This window comes from Megalopta genalis, chromosome 17 (assembly GCF_051020955.1).
Source record: "Megalopta genalis isolate 19385.01 chromosome 17, iyMegGena1_principal, whole genome shotgun sequence".
Lineage (NCBI taxonomy): Eukaryota > Metazoa > Arthropoda > Insecta > Hymenoptera > Halictidae > Megalopta > Megalopta genalis.
The window spans coordinates 7,071,484-7,092,318 of NC_135029.1; the positions used below are offsets into that span (position 1 = coordinate 7,071,484).

Genomic DNA, 20,835 nt, shown 5'->3' on the forward strand with positions numbered 1-20,835 from the left:
AGATTTATTGTTTTTCTAAAGTGGATATTTTGTTCTTTATTTTGCGAATACCCTTACTTTCTAACAAGGACACGCATAAAAATCTATCATTTAAAAATCTTCAAAAAATCGTTGAATTTTATTTACATTTACATGGTTCTAATGCCTCCACTGAACGTTAGTGCAAATCGTGTATTTGTACCAATTATATAATTTTCACGAGAATTGTATAGATTTTCATGGATATTTAAAACGCAAACCCGATTTGTCGGAAAAAAGTTCACTTTCGCGAAAAAAAAAATCAAAATTCAATTACTCTTAAATCCGAAACAATCCCAGATTTGTCCTTTATTTTCTTCAAACAAGTATAGTCACCCTGCATATGGCCCAGAATTTCGAGACACTCTGTATATTCCCGAAATAATCAAAGCACCAGGGGTTTCTTCGCGGCCGTAAGCGCGGCTCGGGGCCGAGAGATCCACTTTTAAAAATACATACAGCCGGCTCGCGGCAGGAAGTCGAAGTTCTGCGTCCACGTACGCAGGTCGGTGTCGAAACCGGAAAGGAGCCTGTCAAGTACAAATATTTGCATTCGCGTCGAATCGGCCGTCTATTATGTTAATAAAGGCGAGCTACGCCGAGGAAGCTGAAATTTCGTAACTACATACATTGTAATTTTCCGCGGTGATGATACAATCGCCTTTCTGCGGATAGAGACTCGCCACACAGTCCTCCGTGATCATTCTATCAATACGGGCCGATAACAATGACGTCCCGTTTAAATTGTGAAACGCATTTCAGATGTCTGGCACTTCGGAGATGCGAATCTAACTGGTCGGTAGCGTAGAGATATTGCTAGACTGCAGATCTTTATGCATTCAGTAAAATGATGATAACGCGAAATAGGAAATAGTGAGAACATTGAAGAAATCTATCAACATCGCCATATTACACTGAAATAATTGAAATAATAAATTTCTATTCAACTCCAGTTGCTTCAAATTAATGCACAGTGGTGTGTATAACTATAGATTCAAAATAGCTTTTACATTGTTACCGATATCTAAATGAAAAAACTTAACAAAACGAAAACATCATACTTTTATATTTCTATTTCAAATTATTTCTAATATAGAAACATACAAATATGATATTTTGTTAAGTTTTCTTTTTTTAAATATAGGATGACTCGGCTAAAACAGACTACTTACAGTTTTGTGAATGATTATAAACTCAATGTAACTTTTACATTTTTTACAGATATTTAAACAGATAGAAAGAAAAGAACTAAATTTGTATATTTCTATATTGGAAATAATAGATATATCGTTGAGTTTTTGTTTAAATATCACTAAAAGTGTAAGAGTTACTTTGTGTCTATACTTATTCACACCATTGCAGATCATTTTTATTTTGCATAAAGGTCCGCAATCTGAGCGAAGTTACTTGATGATTTCAAAGTAATTTAAGGTACATTGCTTGGATGATTGTTATTGGATAGTTAGATGCGAAATTACATTTTGTATAGAGCAATAAACAAAGTATCCTGTGCCGGTAAAAACTTGCATTGTTCTATTTTATAAATTCTATAAGCGCTATTATGATTACCACTTTTCTATGTATGTTTTGCACACTTGCCGCGTAATATTCTAATTTATCTAATATCATCCTACAGACATATTGATTCTTGATGTGTGCAATCGAGGAAAATAAGATCACGATGCAGAAGTACGCATCATCGGATCTAGGATCAATACAGATAATCTTTTTTTTTTACTTTTTTACTTTGTATTCGACTTTCTGATAATCTGATACTATTCTCATCGCTCTACGATGAGAGTTCTTGTTCCGATCGGAGAATTTAGCAAAACTCGTTCCAGTTCGAACTCTTTTTATTTTAGTGATTATTTCTGAATGTGTTAATGATGCGAATAGATCTGAGGATCGGTATTTCATTAGGCGCATGCTCGGAAGAGATCCGAGTAGGCGCATGTTTGGAAGGAAACTGAACTGGTGAATGTTTGAACTGAGGGAAAAATGATGTATATACGAGCCGTTTATTTTGAAAGTGGCATAAGTCACTTTACCATAATGTGAAAAGTGGTGATTTTTTAATGTTTATAAATATTTATTTACGTATAAAAAGGTTAAATAGACTAATCTTATCGAAAGGAAATGTTTTTAACACATGGATATACAAAAAAACAATAGATATGACATTAATATAATAAATATTTATTTAGTAACTAAAGAAATATCTTTAATATCTAACGGAATAACAAATATAAATAAATCAATACACATATAAATAAATAAATAAATAAATGAATGAATAAATAAATAGATAGATACACAAATAATAGACGATAAACAATGAACTTCAGTTTCGGTGAAATAAATAACATTAAAAACTTTGAGAGTTGATAGACGTAATTCGTAATCCATTCCACTGCAACATGACAGCTTGATGATTACATCTGCAATCATACAAATTTTTATTTGTAACGTGTAAAATATAATTTATCGTATATATATTATATATTTGAATAATATTCTTTACCTTTTTAAGTTCAAAATCGTTTTCGTCCGCATCCCCGTCCTCGTCCTCGATCTTGTCCTCGATCTTGTCCTCGTTTTCGTTTACGTTTTCGTATTCATGTACCTATTCGTCTTCGTCTTCATGTTCCTGTTCGTCTTCGTTTTCGTCATCGGCTGTAGATATCGTAATTTCCAGAGGTGACAGTAAATCCAATGATTCCTTTGCAAATGGTTTTGTCTTTTTATGTCTAGTTGTTCTGATGAACAATGAGCAAATGAGTCGGACGTTAATAAGAGGCTATTCAGAATGTCCTCGTTGCACGCTTTTCTAGAACATTTCCTGGTATTACCTTCAAATTGTTTATTTCTTGTTTCAGCTGTCTCTTCAGACAGGTGTCTTATTAGTAGAATTGCGTTTTCAATAACCATTGTACCCCGTGGATTAATATTTTATGCATCGTAGAGGACACGACTATAAATGAATATACAATTGTGCTGTAACACCAGCATAGTCTTTAAATATTTGTAAATTACTTTTATGGCCACTTGATAGTACCTCTAGTAGTTTTCCGAGTTTATAAATTAGTTGCGCGTCAACGCCTGTTATTTCTGCGCAGCCATCAAATGATTGTTAAAAAACCTCCGGCTGATGTTTCCATCGTTGGAATTTCCATATCCTTGTCTAGGTCGATAGCAGATGAAAGGTGTTTTCAAAAATATTAACGCCGTTATAGTCACAAATCTTTCTCGAATATAATGATATCAATAATAGTGCTCCGACGAACTCAGGAAGTATAACAGAATCGTTAATGAAGTTTGAAAATTGCACAGGATACGAGCAGATTATTCACCGTTTTCGAGGTTTAATAACTACGCAAATATACATGTTAAAGAAGCAATGTTTGCACGCCTGCAGTTTAGACTTATCTTAAAAGCTCTCACAAGCAATAATCTGTAAAATTTTCTTAGAACATTGAACAATCAATAGCAAACGAATGGTGCTTTCACGAGTGACTCCGAACGAAAGCAGAGTCAGAAAATCTTTAAATTTTCAAGGCATGGCATTGCTGTCAGAGTTATCTAAGAAAAAGATTGGTACATTGTTCCCCATACATTTTTCTATTTTAGGGAAACAACAATTTTTGGAATCATGTAAACTTTTTGAAATTCGAATTTGGCCGCCTTTTCGGATCAAATTCGAATGGAGACACTGTGGGACGGTCGGACGGTGAGATGGAAGGCGGCGCTGAATCAAACATTATGAATTAAAATGTAAAAGGTTTTGTTGTCAGAAATGACCAGACACCGTTGTCGAAATGTTAAATTAATCTTCAGCGAGAAAAGACATCAACTTACCGTAAAAGATTTAGAACAATTTAGAATTACAATAAATAACATTAATTATTTTGCATATATTTCTGCATATGCCGTGCATATATTTTACACATTAATTTTGCACAGACATTCGTTGTGTAGTAATAACATTGAAAGTATCAGTCTCATTCGCGTTGATAGTCTTCGAAAAATTCCTCTATGGAAACATTTCGAGATTCGAGAGACACTAGAAAGCTTTCAAACATAATCTTGCATCAGACGAAACGGCTAATAGGTATTTATACGTATATCAGAATTGATTCCCGGAGAGATTTCAACAGCATTTGCGTAACGCATCGTGTGTATCTCCGGCGTTGAATCTCGGTTACTGCAATTAGACTTTATCAGGCCGAATTACGTGTTCGAGTCACGGATTAAAATTGATGAATCACAACCAGTTACGGCTGCAGCGTTATCTAGGAAGCGTTACTGCTTCAATTTCTTTCGAGATACGGGCAGTTGATCCGAATGTCCAAGCAATCCGAGCACAAAGTCTATCTTCTGTACTCTAATAGACTTTTTCTCATCATCTATGGCACAGGCAGCAATTGTATTTCGTATCGCGAAACAGGATTCTATAAAACATTTTGTTTAGCATAAAAATGTAACTTTTACATTCCATCTCGATGGAACTAATTGTAACTATCAAGTATTTATTTAGCACGGAATAAATTATTCTAAATAGATCGACTAGTTCAATTTTAATAACAGACCGAAATAAAATTTCTCGATGTTTTAATCGAAACAAGAACTTGGTCGTTACAAAAAGTATACTATTTTCTTTCTGTAGTTAATAAGATAATTTTGCTCCTTACTTAATTTTATTTTTTATTGATTAATGATTTAAAAAGACGGAGTAAAAATTTCCATTTTTACTTTGCATTTTCTTTTTTAATGTTCCAGTACAGGAACTCTTTCATACAAGTAAACGTGACCTTAGTTTTAGATTGTGAAAACTACATAATTTATTATGTATTATCTTACCGTGCATAATACAAACGCATAAATGTGTTTTCAATTGTGATTTTGTATTCTTTGAAATCTTCTGCTACTTTTAAGAATCTAACTAATCACTATCGGTGAAATTATTTCACCCAACTGTCTCTGAGAGACTTGGTCATTGTTATCCTGTTTGTCACCCTCGGAAAACTTGTTAAAACGTAAAGATGTATCGTTCGTATACAGTAATTTCTCTACGAGAGTTACGGAGTCAGAATTGAAAGTGTATTTCAAGGGACCACAAAACACGATTCTTTGAGCTTCGCGGGTCGCCTTTATAGTTGTCGACATCTCGTGAAAAAGAGAGAGAGATAGAACGAAATTCGGGCCAGTCGGCAAGAAAAGCCAGCGGCCAGCATGCCGGTGTACATTGATATGAATACGTACATAGTAATGCTAGAATAAAAACGATGACTTAACTTTTTTATTTCCAATTTTTTGCAACGATTCGAAGGCAATTCGGAGGCCACATGCCACGATTCGGCGGTCATGTACCTAGTATGTACCTACCACGTACCTTTTAGCTTCGCGGTTTTTCTTACCTGACTCACACACAAACAGATCATTTTGTGTTGTCTTCCAGGAATTCGAGTCAAAGGAGCCGCGGCGCGTGCCGCATCATACGCTTGACTGACTCCGACGAACCTCCGCATCGGCGTAGAGAGAAAATTGATAAATCGCATAGGCGTGGCAATAGCACTGCGACACTCATGGCACAACAAAATTGTGACACTCGTAGAGAAATGACTGTACGTATATCTATTAATTTACCATACTTACTTGTTCCGCCCCTTTTATTACTAATATATCTGCCTATAATATTCATACGTATTTAGAAAGATGCGTGTGTATATTTTAACCCTTAACTACTACCCCTGATCTCTGAGACCGGTAGTAATTACTTATTCATCTGTGATGATAACATATGCAGTAAATTCTCCCTAGAATGCCAAATTTTGGGTTGCTGAATGTGATTTATTGCTACATCGATGCTAAGGGTCGACTGAGTTGGTCAGGCATGTGATGCTGTACGCGACGCAGCTATTTCGATTAGAATTCCCGCAAGACAACACAAAAAGGTTTGTTTGGACGTGAGTCAGGTAAGAAAAATCGCGGAGCTACAAGGTACGTGACCAATCTCCGTCGAATCGTGGCATGTGGTCTCCGAATTGTCTTCGAATCGTGATAAAAAAAATTAGAAATAAGAAAGTTAAGCCATCGTTTTTATTCTTGCATCAATTTACACCGGCATGCTGGCCGCTGTTTTTTTTGCCGTCTACCCCGAGGTTCGTTCTCTCTTTGTCTCGCTCTCCCCTCCTCCCCCTCTCTCTTGTTCTCTCTCACGAGGTGTCGGCAATTATAAATACGAGCCGCGAGGTTCGAAGAATTGTGTCCGAGTGTCCGCAGATTACCGTTTTCAATTCCGAGCTCCGGGCCTTCTAGGGAGAATTTACTGTTCCAGGTTTTGATGTTCAAACTTTGTCAATGTATCTTATAGCGTTAAACAAGAAAAAGATGTTAGGTAAACGGGTCATTTAGAGCTTTGTTAAACAGTTATAACGAAAATACAGAATACAAGTAAAATAGTATTAGATTTGTTGTTACTAGAAGCGTTGGCTCGAATAGTTCAATGTATTTACTACTTGACATCGTCATATCCACTACTATACATATAATAGCTATTACTGTAGTAATCATTGCTTACATAAACACGCTTACGTTGAATGTAAATATTGTTGATCTGTTTGAGCCAATGTTCGCAGTAACAGCAAATCGATTATTATTCCATTTATGTCCCGTATTTTTGTTATAACTTTTTACTAAAGCTCTGAATTAATTATGTTTACATAATATTAATTTCTTATTTAGTGCCATAGAATATACTGACAAATGTTGAACATTAAAACCTGGGATATCTTGTATAATTGTAAGAAAAATCGTAAAATTGTATCGCTTTCTGTTCCACGATACAATATCAACATGTATTATAGACTCGATCAGGAAGAATAACTTTGTCATTTATCATTCGATTGGCACGAACTTAGATGCGTTAGATCTAAGGATGCTAATGCTCAACAGATGTCACCACTAGGGTTGACGCCACTGGCGCCATATCTCAACAACTAGGGTAGATTTCCCAGTTTCCGTGCCTGTCGCAATTTCCGTGCCCCCGAATTAAAAATGCTGATCTATATTTTTGTATTATGTTTACCTATCAACATGTAAGATTCAGGGAAAGATACCAATTTATATATATAAAACTCATCAAAGTCATGACATATAATTTCTTGACACCCTGAATGTGTAAAATTAAATGACATATAATTCTTAATCATTCTTTTCTTCGTACCCGACATGAACAGGTCGGAGAGATGTGAGCAAAAGTCTGCATATAAAAATAATTTATAATTATTCTCATTAGTTTCAATAGAGTGCAAACAGTTGAAATATTGATATTTTATTCCATAGGTATCACGGTATACTTCGTGCAATAGTAACTAATAGCAGCCAATTTTTATTTTGTTATTAATGTAAGGCATCGCTCTTCAAAATACAATCGAAGCGAACAATGAATTCCACCGAACTCATAATTAAAAAATGAAATGAAAATTCAACATATTCAATTGTACATAACTCAAAAAATGTCAGACATAAAAAAGTGTTCTGTGATATAATTCAAGTAATATAATGTGTGACATCTGTGACATAATTCAACTAAGTTTATTAAATTTTGTAGAAATTATTTCTTTTCAAGGAATAAAATAATTATAAATGATGGTATAAAAGGATGATTTGGAGATGGGCTACTTTGAAGCCATGCAGCCGTGTCCAAAATGAGCAAATTTCGACTATTAGTGAATGAATTATGCATTATGGGGATATTTTTTTGAAACTGACTTTATTCTGCTTTTTGTGTGGAAAACGGCCACTGTGCGCTGTAAAGTCTAGGTCTCGTAACTTTACCTATCGTCTATAAAAATATGTATTTGCATAAACATCCGCCGTCTACTCAACGGTCTCAATAAATGGAGTAACATTTATCTGGAATACTGGGCTTAAGACAAATGAACAAAAGGGAAAAATGAAGAAATGTAAGAAATGAAGGGAATGAAAGAGTTAAAGGAAATGTTCCGTCGAGGAGGCGTCGCGTTCCTAATTCCAATTAGCGGAACATCAAAGAACTCGATGCTCGGCCACCTACAATTCAAGTAATTGTACTTTACTGTACCTTCGGGTAAAGGATGCAGGGTCACCGCCGTTGACAGACGGCCGCTTCCCATGGAAACGAGATGCGGCGCTTCCGTTTGTACTCGCAGCGCTCGTCCAGCCTCGCGCACCTCAAGACCTGCGGTCGCCATACCTGAGCAAAACAACGGCGAAAAAAAAATCAGGCGCGGGTTCAAATTAATTATACGGATCGCGAACGGGTCTCGCTAACGTTATAATTTAACTCGGCGGAGGAGAAGCGTTTCACCGTATTAATCGCGTGCACCTATCTCGGAGACAGGTATCCCGCCCCTCCTTTAAGCACGCTTTGCACCGACCACGACCGAAATTAAATTGTAGGTTCGCCTACAGATTCAATTGATTTCATAACTCGAATTTCGAGTGTTGTTGCGCTCGATACTCTTGTTAAGCTGTCCTGGCTAGAAGTCGCGTCAAGCGGAATTCCATCCGTCAGATTCTGATAGCGATAATTGCGAAGTGTTCGCTTTCCCTCTGATACAATTCATTTCAGCGTATGTATTCACCGTTGTGTATTCTTTTCGGGATGATTTTTTATTTCTAATGTTCTCGAATGCTTAAGATCCGTGATTTTCGTTGAGGAATTATCAATATCTGCAGAACCTTTTGGTAGAAGAATTGTTGCATTATGTTCCATGTACTATCATTCGGCCACGGTTATGGAATCTATTAATAGTTTACTTGCGAATTTAATACACGGGAAACCTTATCCACTAAGTCCTCTAATTTAATTCAATTACACATCAACGATTTCTATAGTTGCGTAGATTTTAATGCGATTAATCGTGAAATTAAAAAAGTTGAACCAACATGTTAAAAAATAATTGAGAAATGTAACTAGAAATAAAATAGAGTTCGGCAAAATGTTATTCGAATGATGAAAACATAAAGATTGATCTGGATAACAATTTATCCAAGTAAGATTTTATTCGAATAAAAATTCATCCAAATAAGAAGTTATTTGTTAGCCAAATAAGAATTTATTTGCATAGGAATTAATTCGGAAAGTAATCGATTTGAATAAAAATGATAGACTACAGTGTTTTTCATTGTTTATTCGTTAGTCTCTTCCATGTTAATTTTAACAATTAACTATTTTTTTCCAACTGCTTAAGCGGAAAGTTTGTCACTTTTGAGTAGATCGATCATCGATGCAGGACTTTCCAGAATTCGTATTTACAACACACAATACATATATGCTGAAAAAGTTCTGTAAACGAAACGGTCTACAATTGCCTGTATTATTATTCGAATAATTTTACAATCACTATTCGAATAAATAGGTAGAACAATTTGTTATGAATAATGAATAATTATTGTTCGAATGAAATATTCGACCGAAAAGGATTCATTCGAATAATTATTCTAGGTAAATATTTATATATTCGAAACAATTCGAATAATGCCTAACCCTGAATTAAAATGACTGCTTTTCATACGACTATACGTCACACGTTTTCCTGTAATCCCTGCGAGAAGAATGCGCGACAAGCTGCAATCAATATTTACTCGTAGAATTTTTATAATCCAAAAAAGGTAACAGCACTGAAATTATCAGAGTATAATACCTCGGAACAGCGATCGCTGCACCTACACGGCAATTCGAAACGGAATGGTTACTTTTACCTTAATGATATTATAATGATTACAGGGGACACAGTTTGAGTCGGTGGGACTGTCGCGTTTACCGTAATGTTGATGCTTGCGCGAAAAATATTGGCAGCGGCGCCTTTTAATTAGAGCACCGTAATTGAATCGACGTTATTATATAAACAAACTTGCACGATTAAGTATTATATTATTACGCCGATCGTTCGATTCTAATGATCGTTCTACACTCGCGCGTGTAAATCGTATTACAGAATACAATTTGCATTCCATGCTTAGATACTTATTACAAATGCCTTAATTAAGTCGAACTCAATTATGCATTCAACGTTACGAAGCAAACAGAGAAAAGCAAACTACATTAAATTATAGACAGTCAAAGTTATATAAAAGTATTTAATGTTTACTGCCACCGATATATTTATTCGAATAGTCCTTCTCCTTTTTTCTGTAATAGTATTAATTTTAATTTATTATAAATTGAAATCAGAGTTGGTAACATTCGTTGTTCTAAAAAGAGACATTGCTGTATCCTGGACATTATAAGCCATTTGTCAAGTCTATTGTACACCTTCGGTCTACAATTATATATACATAATATATAATAATCCATAAATTCAGCCTGCTACGTGATGCAACAGAAGAAAAGTGTCTCTGTATATGAAGTGTTGATGATCTTGAAGAAAAACTCAAAGAAACATGAGGAACACAATATTTTTCACAGCATCGAAAACAATGGACATACTTAGGGTGCTTCCTATAGCTGGAACACCCAGTATCGGAATCGTATCGCATATCGTGTATATACTTTTATCACGTAACAGCTTAGTTTTCGTTTCGATCAAAGATTGCTTCCACTTCATACGGATTTTCGGTTACGCCCCTGAGTCCCGTCGCGCGTCACGCTCCCTGATGATCGCTTAAATGCTGCACGCACATACATATAAAGCAACAAATACACGCGCCTGAGGTGTTCGAAAAGAAGGTCGTCGAAAGAGACGACCACGGGGAGTGAAACGTGCGACGGGAGTTCGGAGGCGTAGCCCTCGCGACTCGAATGTTGCGTACTGGTTAATTCCGAGACCTGGTTTAAGGGGATGTTCTGTCTCTGAGATTTTTTAGAATTCCTGAAGAATTCTTTTTACAACGAAACAAACGACTTCCTACTTCCTACTCTCCATTGGTTTTCTATACATTTACTAGTATACTTTGAGGACATATATTTATCTGAAGTGAAAATGTTTAGAATTATCCGAGTTACATCTTTTTAACCAGGCTTTTTAATCGCTATTCTTCGTGACAGACTAGTTCAACTAGTTGGAAAAAATAAGATGACACTTTCAAAATACATGTACTGTTTATCGACGGTACCAGACTGGGCAACATATCTCGCTAGTGAACAAAAATGGCAGCAATTTGAGGTTTGTCTTTCGTTCGGCATATGTATACGCATATACTATACTATACTATACTATACTATACTATACTATACTATACTATACTATATACGGATTATGAAATTCCTTGTCTATCTCAATGTTTATGTTAGGTCTGTTTAGTTGCGAGATTGTATCGTGTTTTCGTGCCCATAAAATGCTCAAATTGTTTTCCGCAATGGCTATGACGTACGGGCGTTTCGTGTAATAGTTATGATGTATATGTATATCCGCTAGGGATGGAAAATTGGTGCCACTCAGGTGTAGACTTGTGTTAGTGAACCGTGTCGCTCAAAGAGTTAAGTCGGAATAAAATTCTGTTCTAAAGTCATTAATATTTAAGTACTCGTGTAAATATACATTATCTCTTTACCCCATAGAAAATTATTATAATCGAAAAATTTCAAACCATTGTAACTGCGAGGATAATGGTTATCGGCGAAGGGTTAAAATTATCATACTTCAAGAAAATACGATACAAAAAGACCAACTTCTCGAAGTCTCTAAGCCAGAATATTCCATTACAATTTTTTTCAGTTGCCGAAAAGGATGAGAATTGGACGCAAACGTTATTCCGCTTTTCCAATTATGTTGCATCGCCGATAGTCGGAGAATCTCGCGGGAGGGGAATGAAGATTCGTGTAATCGTTCCGACGAATGATCTCGTCGAAGGTTCAGGGATGGGATCGTTTTGGCGGCGCGATGGTAGATGAGAAAAATAAGTAACGAGGAAGGAAGACAAGAACGAGAAGAAACCGGTCGGTCTCCTCGGGATCGCCGCGCCGTACCGAGATTATTTTTCTTCTCGTTCGCTTCTTCTTCGTCTTCTACTTCTCCCTCTTCCTTGTCCTCTTCTTCTTCTTCTTCTTCTTCTTCTTCTTCTTCTTCTTCTTCTTCTATCAGCCGTGATCTTCGTCCTGGAGTCATGGGTCGTGATAAATTAGTGGGTATGCATCGCGTGGAGGTGCAACGTGTGGTAGGAACGTGAGAGAAGGATTCCTCGTTTTTAATGTAACCCTGATGCCTGCATAATTCGTGTGTCCTTACTGCAGACCATTGCGTTAGCAATATTATTCGCTACTACCTGCTGTTTTTCTTCGTATTACGGCTTCTATTGGGTTGACAACTAAGTAATTGCCGATTTGTTCAATGAAATAAAAAATTTTTTTACTTGGAATAAAGTTTAATCCTTTTGCCATCTCTCTGACAACTTGAAAATTCCACGCTCGTAGAAAGTCTGATCCTTTTCGGCCAAAAACTGAGTTAAGTGAGATTTTACAGCGTTATCATCGTTAAAAGTTTTACCACGAAAGGAGTTATCCAGGGATCGAAATAAGTGGTAATCCGATGGCGCGAGATCAGGGCTATATGGTGGGTGTAACGTCAATTCCCAACCAATATCCATCAATTTTTGCCGAGTGGACAAAGACGTGTGCGGCCTAGCATTGTCCTACTGGAAAATGACACCTTTACGATTGACCAATTCTGGTCGCTTTTCCTTGACCGCTGCATTCAATTTGTCCAGTTGCTAACATTCACGGATAATAAAAAAATAACATAATAATAATAATAATAATAATTTTATATCTCCCGCGTATTTATGGTTGAAATAGAAATAATTTTCGCTTTTGAATACCGTAGATCATAAGGCAAAATTAGGCGAAACAAGTTGTGAAGTAAGACGACCCCATTTCGCCAGACGGCGAATATGATTAGCGGAATTCGTTTCCAGGTGAAGCTCCCAGGATTCAGGTTGTCGAAGCTTACCGAATTAATCGGGATTTAAATTACCGGTCGATGAAATCCGAGGAGACGTAATTCAACCAGTCTGCGCCTGTCCTACATGACCATATAACAAACTCACAAGTCTCGTCGATTTCTCGATGCGCGACACGTTTAGGAAGGCAACCTTGAATTCGTTGGTAGACGTCGAACTTTTAAATATCACGGCTAGTACTCGCGATCAAATTAGCAATCGACTTTTGCCCAAGGCACTTTCATTCGTCTGGATGCTTTCTCGCATTCGCTGAAACTCAACTCAGCCAGTACAGGTATTCTGCAATTACATTTATTTTTTCACAAGAAACGTGTCTTTCGATTGTTACCATATTTACACGCTTAACTAGCAAACATTGTTGAAATCGTCGGATATTCATACGGTGCGCACAAAAGTGTTCGTATATCTTTTAAAACGCAACTTTTTTAATCCTTAAATGCATATTGTTGTCAATTGTCTACATTCCAGTTCCATTTAATTTTATTCAAAAACCTGAGTACGTGCGTTCCCGAACACACGTTGATAACAATAGACCATATGTGAAATAAAAGACTTGACATTACTTTTGGCGAGTAAGTTATATGTTTTTTGACATTTGAATGTGGTGGAGAGATATTTCCTTTTTTCGAGTTTCCTATAACGGAGTGATTTATCTAATTGAAAAAAAATTACTTCTCATCTGTTGTCAGGTAAGCTATGAATGTTTCATGTTGCATTTGAAAATTTTATTGGATATATGCCAGATTTATATATATATCGTTTTTTATAGGAATGTAGTCATAGGCTACGTAAAAAATAAATAAAAAATATATATATATAATATAATAATAAATATAATTATATATATATGACTCAATACTATTACCTAGATTTTTTTATTTATTTTTTACGCAACCTATGACTACATTCCTATAAAAAATGATTTTTTAAAATTCGAAACAAAAAATCATGCGTTTAAGGGTTAAAACTGGACTAAATGACTTGCCTTTTTTTTTCTAGATGCTAGAGGGACTAATCTACTAGTCGGTGACTAAAATGCCGAGTACATATACCGGATAATCGGAATTCTGCTGTATTATTAAAAATCAATTGCGTTCACCTATCTACGATGCTAGACTTTTATTTCTATTAAAGAAACGAAGCAATTAATTTGTCCCAGACACTGTAAACGACAATAGAGCAAGAGATCGTCGACGACAAATAGAAGCACGAGAAAGGCTCGATGAGAACGATGGAAAGTGTCGCTCGAGTAGTCGACAAATTGCCGAGCGGTATATGTATAGCGTTGTTCATCCCGTGCGAACGATCTTAACGAGTTGAAACAACTTTAATTAAGCGCATTACGCTAGGCTGCCCCGCTGAACTTTGTCTATCGTACTATGACACGAGGAAATAATGCCATTTCAACCGCGTTACTTTCTGTGATCAAAATGTTCTACATTCGTGCCAGGAAGAATACACGATTCTGCGAAATCTATAATTGCGCGAATGAATTCCGCGACTCCCTCCGGATAAGAATAAAATCGTGCGCATCGATCTTTCTTTATTCGTTGGTAACGGACGAACATGCGTGTAAAATGTTGCGTGCACTGGAAATTTGAATCTGTCGGTGACGCATGAAAACGGAAGCGAAATACATAGCAATGAATGTCGGATTATTCTAATATTAAGGAGAATACATGTTATGCGAAATACGCAGAATCTGCAGTCTATTCGACAAATCACGCACGATCGCCTTATTGTGGTTTGCAGAGAATTGTCTGGTAATCGACTGTTTTACGAAAGACTTAAGAAATCATTCGACGATAATATCATTCCGGGTCTACAGTTGTTTATACAATTGAGTGTATAGTGTAATGCAGGCATTGGCGAGCCGCGATCCGTGGGCCAAATCTGGCCTGTAGCTCGTCCCTCGCACACCCACACGACACGAGAAACGATATGATGTGTGATATGTGTAGCAATGTGTATGAAGCAGTAGAAGTGGAACTTGTGGCCCGCGACCGAAATGATACGCCCATGCCTGGTGTAATATATTTACAGTATAGTATAGTATAATATAATATAGTACAGTATTTACATATATTATATAGTATAGTATTTACATAATTTTGTATGTGTATAGGAATTAATTTGCATTTCATGTATTTCCTTTTTTTTTTTGTTAAACTTCAATAAACACATCTACGCAATAAATGAGCTCTTACGCTTATACCATTAAATTTATTTTTAATCATTTATAATAGAACCTTACGTGTCAATTTTCGGTTGGCAGATAGTTTTGTTCGATGCACGCTTCGCAGCCATTTTTGCGTTTTCTATCGTGTACAGGAAGTGAAAAAGGATTATCGGACTCGGGCAAAGTATTCTCTATGTATAGAAAACAATATCGCGTTTCCAGTGATCGATGGAACAGTTCTAGCTTCGGTATCAGAAATACGAGTCGTTGGAGAGCTATCTGTAAATTACAACGACTAGCTGAAACGTGACGCAGAACGAGATCGCTTGGAATAGTTATCGGTATTGATGGAGTCCCTTCCACGAAATCGGCCGCATTCTTTTTAAATCACAAGCAATGGGGTTGGGGGATCGTAGAGAAAAATTCACGCGCGCCGAAAGCCGCTCGATTATTGCGTACGCCCTCCCAGTGAAAAGATGCGGCCGTAAACTTTCGTGGAAAAACAAAATTACGAGCAGCCGCGAGGGCCCACTCATTCCACAGGAATTTATAATTAGCTGCGCATGAAACACGTAATTCATCGAGGTAGTAACAAACAATGTTGCTCTCGCTGGTCTTATTCTGAACCGAGGTAACAAACCTTCTCTGCTTCACGTGAACAAACCAACGATTATCCTCGCCATTTACTTCATTTTTGCTACACGTTTACGGATTCGGGTAGTAAATAATAAATCTTCGAAGAAAGCATTCCTTGTGTTTTGAATTCTGAGTACAACTCGTGGTAACTTGTGGATTTTTAACGACCCCCGAGCGATGTTTGCGGAGCGTAAAGAACTGAAAAAGAATTTCTAGCTTCCTGTAAGTCTACAAAAAAATTCTGTGGTTTATACATAATAAAGCTTGGAAGTTAAGTTTACAATTATTGTCAGTAGAACATAAATTTATTTTTGCTTATTTATTTATGTAATCATTAGCAACCGCTAACCCCTTAATTATCGGAACGAAAACATGACACAGCTGTTCGGATAATCGCTGCAAACGGACACTATTTAATGGAAAAGAACAGTTTGTATAATTCCCTTTGTGAAAATTATGCAGAACATCTAGAATTTGGTTAGGAATATGAGTACGCTGCTTTCAGGTCACGTTTCGTGCTTCCTTTTTGGCAACTTGAAAAAGAAATTTTTCAAAGGAAAAATTATTCAACCGCCTGTTTCATCATCGAATTACTCGCGAAGATATGTACAAATTTGACGAACAAAATAGCAGACAGCAGGGTAATATTTATTTAATAACGATAAATTCTGTGGAACAATTTCTTAAGGAACATATACCTTGGGAAACACATATATTGACTTCAAAATAGCCAGCACCGGGCAGGTGAAGGAACGTTTCGGTCAAACGTAAGTTTTCAAACCCTCGTAAATAAGTAATACACCAGCCTGTTCGCAGGTGAGTTCGAGGTAAAATTACACTCGCGCACGAACGTTGACTTTTGTTCGTGACATTCCTTTGCGCACAATGCACATTCCAACGTGAAACATCAATTATGGCGGGTATGCCGAGTACATACAACCGAAATGTCCGAGTTTTCCTGGCGAAAGACACGCATCGTATACCGGAACAACTTTTAACCCATTCACCGTGATTTGTAGCTCCGGGTATGTTCGGGCAAACTATGAAAGACATTAGCGTCTGCACTCTATGGTTTTCGATATAGCACTCGTCTGTTATTAGGGAAAGTTCGGTTCATCGAAAAAATCGATTGACGCGTTTTTTTTTCCTGATCGGGTAACGCTACACTGCATCACACTGGTGAAAGTCGCTGGCTTATGATAATTAGCATAACACTATACATGTATATTACTTTGGCGGTATCGTATACATACCATGTTTTCAACATAGAGTCAGTGTAAAAAGTATTCGTACACCTTTTAAAACAGCACAACTTTTTTATAATTGGGCCAAGCGATCCAAATTTTGTTTCGTCACAATTTCTTTTCACAGTAAATAATGTTCGCAAAGGTTACATCGTATAGAGGGAAAAGTACAACCGTTTATGTTCTTTATAAATAAATACCGTTAACTTCATTCGCGTTATTATAAATAGTATTCACACCGTATGTAATCTCAATATTATTATTCTAAGAAATTATACTATAATTTTTTTATATTATTTAATACGCGTTTCTTGTAACTTAAGTTATTATTATGAATTAAGTCTATATTATTTTTATTCAATTGATAAAACATTTCACCGTTAATTCATATAATTTTAATTTTTTTTCTAAAGAATTATGTTCTAAGTGTTTTAAAATTATCATAATTTATGTACGTAATTTATATTACATACAATATAGGAGGTAGAGTATCGTGTCCTCCGTTAAACGTCAAATGCAACTGTCCCCCAATGTCGCGAGAAAAAATAAGAAAAAAAGAGCGAAAACATATGCGAGACACGAACACGTTCCCAGATAAATCATCTCCCTCTTATTTTTCTCCAAAGCGTTACCGGTAGTTACGAAGTAGTATAGGATGGAACAGAACCATACCGTCGTCGAAAGGAGGGTCATAAGTGGCGGGATCGATCCGTGTAGTGGTTTTCAAGATAGTTCTCGAATACTGAAGTGTCGAGATCGTCGGCGGGTAACACTCGTTCAAACGGAGAAACCTGCGGCGAATCAGCGTGAAACGATTAATCTTACTTCATGCTCTTTAGAATCACTAATTTTCTGAATGGTTGCGCGGTAGGTAAATTACTGCGAGCACGTGTTCCTGCAGAATGGGTCAATTTTCTTTCTGTCAGCTACCAAGTGCTCTTCTTTTTAACGATATTAAGTCAATAATGATTCAATTACGATTCAATTTACATGTAATTACAGGCAAGCAATAAATTTTATTCTACAAACTAACAATCGTTAATTTCAATCCGTCCTTTCCACACATTCCTCAAAATACAAATTTTATGTGGTAAATGGATGTTATCGATTTATATTCTTCTGCCCGAATCGAGTGCAATATAATCTAACAGTTTCTAACGAAGGAACACGTGTCTTTACAATATTCAAAACGGAGATGCACTAGAGTTATACGAATAAATTAGATTTTTCAAGATAGCGACCAAATCGGGTATCGAATTTTTAATTTTGATTTGTTTTAAATAAATTGCTCCCTAGCTGCCAAATTGCTGCCAACATTTATGACAATTTTCATGTTCGTATTGTTGAATAAAATTTCATTTCTTGTAGCAATGGTTTAAAATTTTTCGAAAATAGAAACTGTCTTGAAAGCTTATAAAATTGTATCGAATATTGTATTTTAGAAATTTTTCTTAAATGGTCCTTAATTGTAAAGATGTAAAAACATTTTAATTATTTAATTGCTTTTTTGTCGGAAGTATGCACTTCAAATTACCATGTAACAAGCTTAATTGTTTAAAAAAATCAAAGTGAGCTTAAAACCCTATATTTTTGACTAGAGTGTCGCCTTAACGAAACTGGACAATGAGGAGGAAATTATTAGTTAAGGAGTGACAGAAGGACATTAAGAAATAAAATGATTTAGACAAGTTGAAGAGATAAAGTCAGAGAGAGAGAGAGAGAGGAAGAGAGAAAAAAGAGAGAAATTGAGAAAGAAAGAGAGAGGGATTGAAAGGGCGAGTACCATCCGAGATCGAGCAAACTGAATACGCGAAAGTGAGTAAGAACAGAGAAAAATACGTAAAATTAAATAAGCAGGGAGCAATGTACTGTGCAGAGATGAAAAGATAGCTGATTGTTAGCAAGGAAATGTGGATCTATTTGGTTACTGGATATATACATATCTTCGTTATTCACTGAAATATTAACGACAGCAGCGAGATATTAGCAGCGAGACCTACAATTAAATTCCCCTTTTGTCTCTGTGTTTTTCTGTCAGCTATCTAACCATCTACATACAGTAGGTAGTAAACATAAATTACAGAGTAGAAGAAAGTAGTCATATAATACTGCCATATAATATTGCTAGCTTCACCACTCTACGCCGTGAAAATGCTACATACAAAATATTACATATTCACATAGAACCATACGATAAATTATAATTTACAGACATATAAATAATAATAAAACCATTTTCTGCGTCTTTGGTTTGTTGTCAGTCGTAATTAACTTTATATTTATCGCATAAGACATAATAGATTTTTTTATTCAAATATAAACAAAACAAAGGAACAACAAAATTTAATATATCTCATTTGATAAACATAAAGTTAATTACACAATGAAACCAGCTCTACTACCCCATTTTATTTTAAATCGTTATAAAATCATACAATTGTATACGTGTACTTAGGAATTCGGCGAAACGTCGTCTTATTTCCTACAACTGAAGCTTAGTTTCTGTATTTTTGTTTCGAATTTCATCTGGAAATTTTCTTGCTTTTACCTACACATACACTGACAATGAGTGCGATGTAAGTGGACGAACACATGCGGTCGATCGTACATATACCGTAGGTTTGTATGGCTTTATACATGCGAACGGTGTCTTATAGTATCGTCGCGATGTGTACCTTCGGTAAGCCACGTTGCGTAACCTAAAAAGGACCATTAAAAGTAAGTATCCGCTTATCTACCTACTTTTTATCGGCAGCGATCATCCGGGATACATACTCGCACATGCCATGGGCGCTGCGCGATACTCTACCAGCGCTGTTCGCTTTCACTGTCTTTCTTTCAAATTATGATTCGACTCTAACTGCAACTTCATGCGGGCTCTTCGCATTTAATTGGCAATAGCGCGAGAATGAAGAGCACGCGTAGGCAGCGGAGGTGCTTATAATCATGTCGCATAGCGTCGGCTGACGTCGAAACCCGTCGCATCGTCGCGTGTAGAGCTGGAAAAGGAGACGTTGGAAACGCGGCAAAAAGTGAAGAGCAAGCTGGGCCAGCGAAAGGAGATCCCGAGGAACGAGACGAAGGAATGGTCGTCGCGCAGACGACGACTAACAGACGGGACCGCCTGTTTACAACGGCTCCGTGAAACGTTCGCTGAAACAAGTGTTACGCGATGCGATAACGTCACCATCTCTGCTGCTACATACATTTAACGGAGCTGCCGCTTCGCTTTCGTTGTCGCGAGCGAATTTCTTCACGGATCAGAAGAAAGTCGAATACTCGAATCAGCTTCCTTTCTCGTCATGCCTCTGAAAATTACTCTTTTAACACTTGGATCCGTTTGGACCGCGGCTGTCCCAATTTCCGCATTCCCGGATTAAAAACGTAACCTATGTTCTTTTATTACATTTACCTGTCAACATATAAGATTCGGGTATCACATACATCTTTTATGTGTCAAAATGTAATAGACATTTTTCAATCGATGCTACAGCAGTTCCGAGGAATTTAAGTAGTATGTTTTGTGAAAAATCGTAAGAAATACTTGCCGAAGTTTTTCGTATAAATTAATTATTAATTAATCCAGAGGATTAAATAACGATCATCTTAATCCATATCTTAAAAAATACATTGAACAAGTGGCGTTAGTTAGTGGCGATTTTTGAAATGTGTAATTTTCTGGAGCAACGATGCAACGTAAAATTTTGCGTTAAACTAGGGAAAAATCAGGCGACTGTTCTCACTCACCCTCCTTACTCGCCAGACCTGGCTCCGCGTAATTTTTTCTTATTTCCGAAATTAAAGACAGCGCTGAAAGGA

At 36.4% G+C, this 20,835-nt stretch overlaps 1 protein-coding gene and 1 long non-coding RNA gene across 4 annotated transcripts in view; both read right to left on the reverse strand.

The window, feature by feature from the left end:
• Positions 1–20,835, reverse strand: part of LOC117225187 (uncharacterized) — a 123,763-nt gene that overhangs the window by 50,738 nt on the left and 52,190 nt on the right. For all 3 annotated transcript variants that reach the window (XM_033478524.2, XM_033478523.2, XM_033478525.2), the window contains exon 2: positions 8,120–8,251. In XM_033478524.2, coding sequence (XP_033334415.2) covers positions 8,120–8,249 — 130 coding nt within the window. In that variant the 5' untranslated portion in view covers positions 8,250–8,251. The remainder of the gene's footprint in view (positions 1–8,119; positions 8,252–20,835) is intronic.
• Positions 19,102–20,506, reverse strand: LOC143260713 (uncharacterized). The gene is made up of 2 exons (XR_013034999.1): positions 19,792–20,506; positions 19,102–19,715 (listed from the first exon to the last, which is right to left on the reverse strand). It is a non-coding gene; the product is annotated as an uncharacterized LOC143260713 (long non-coding RNA).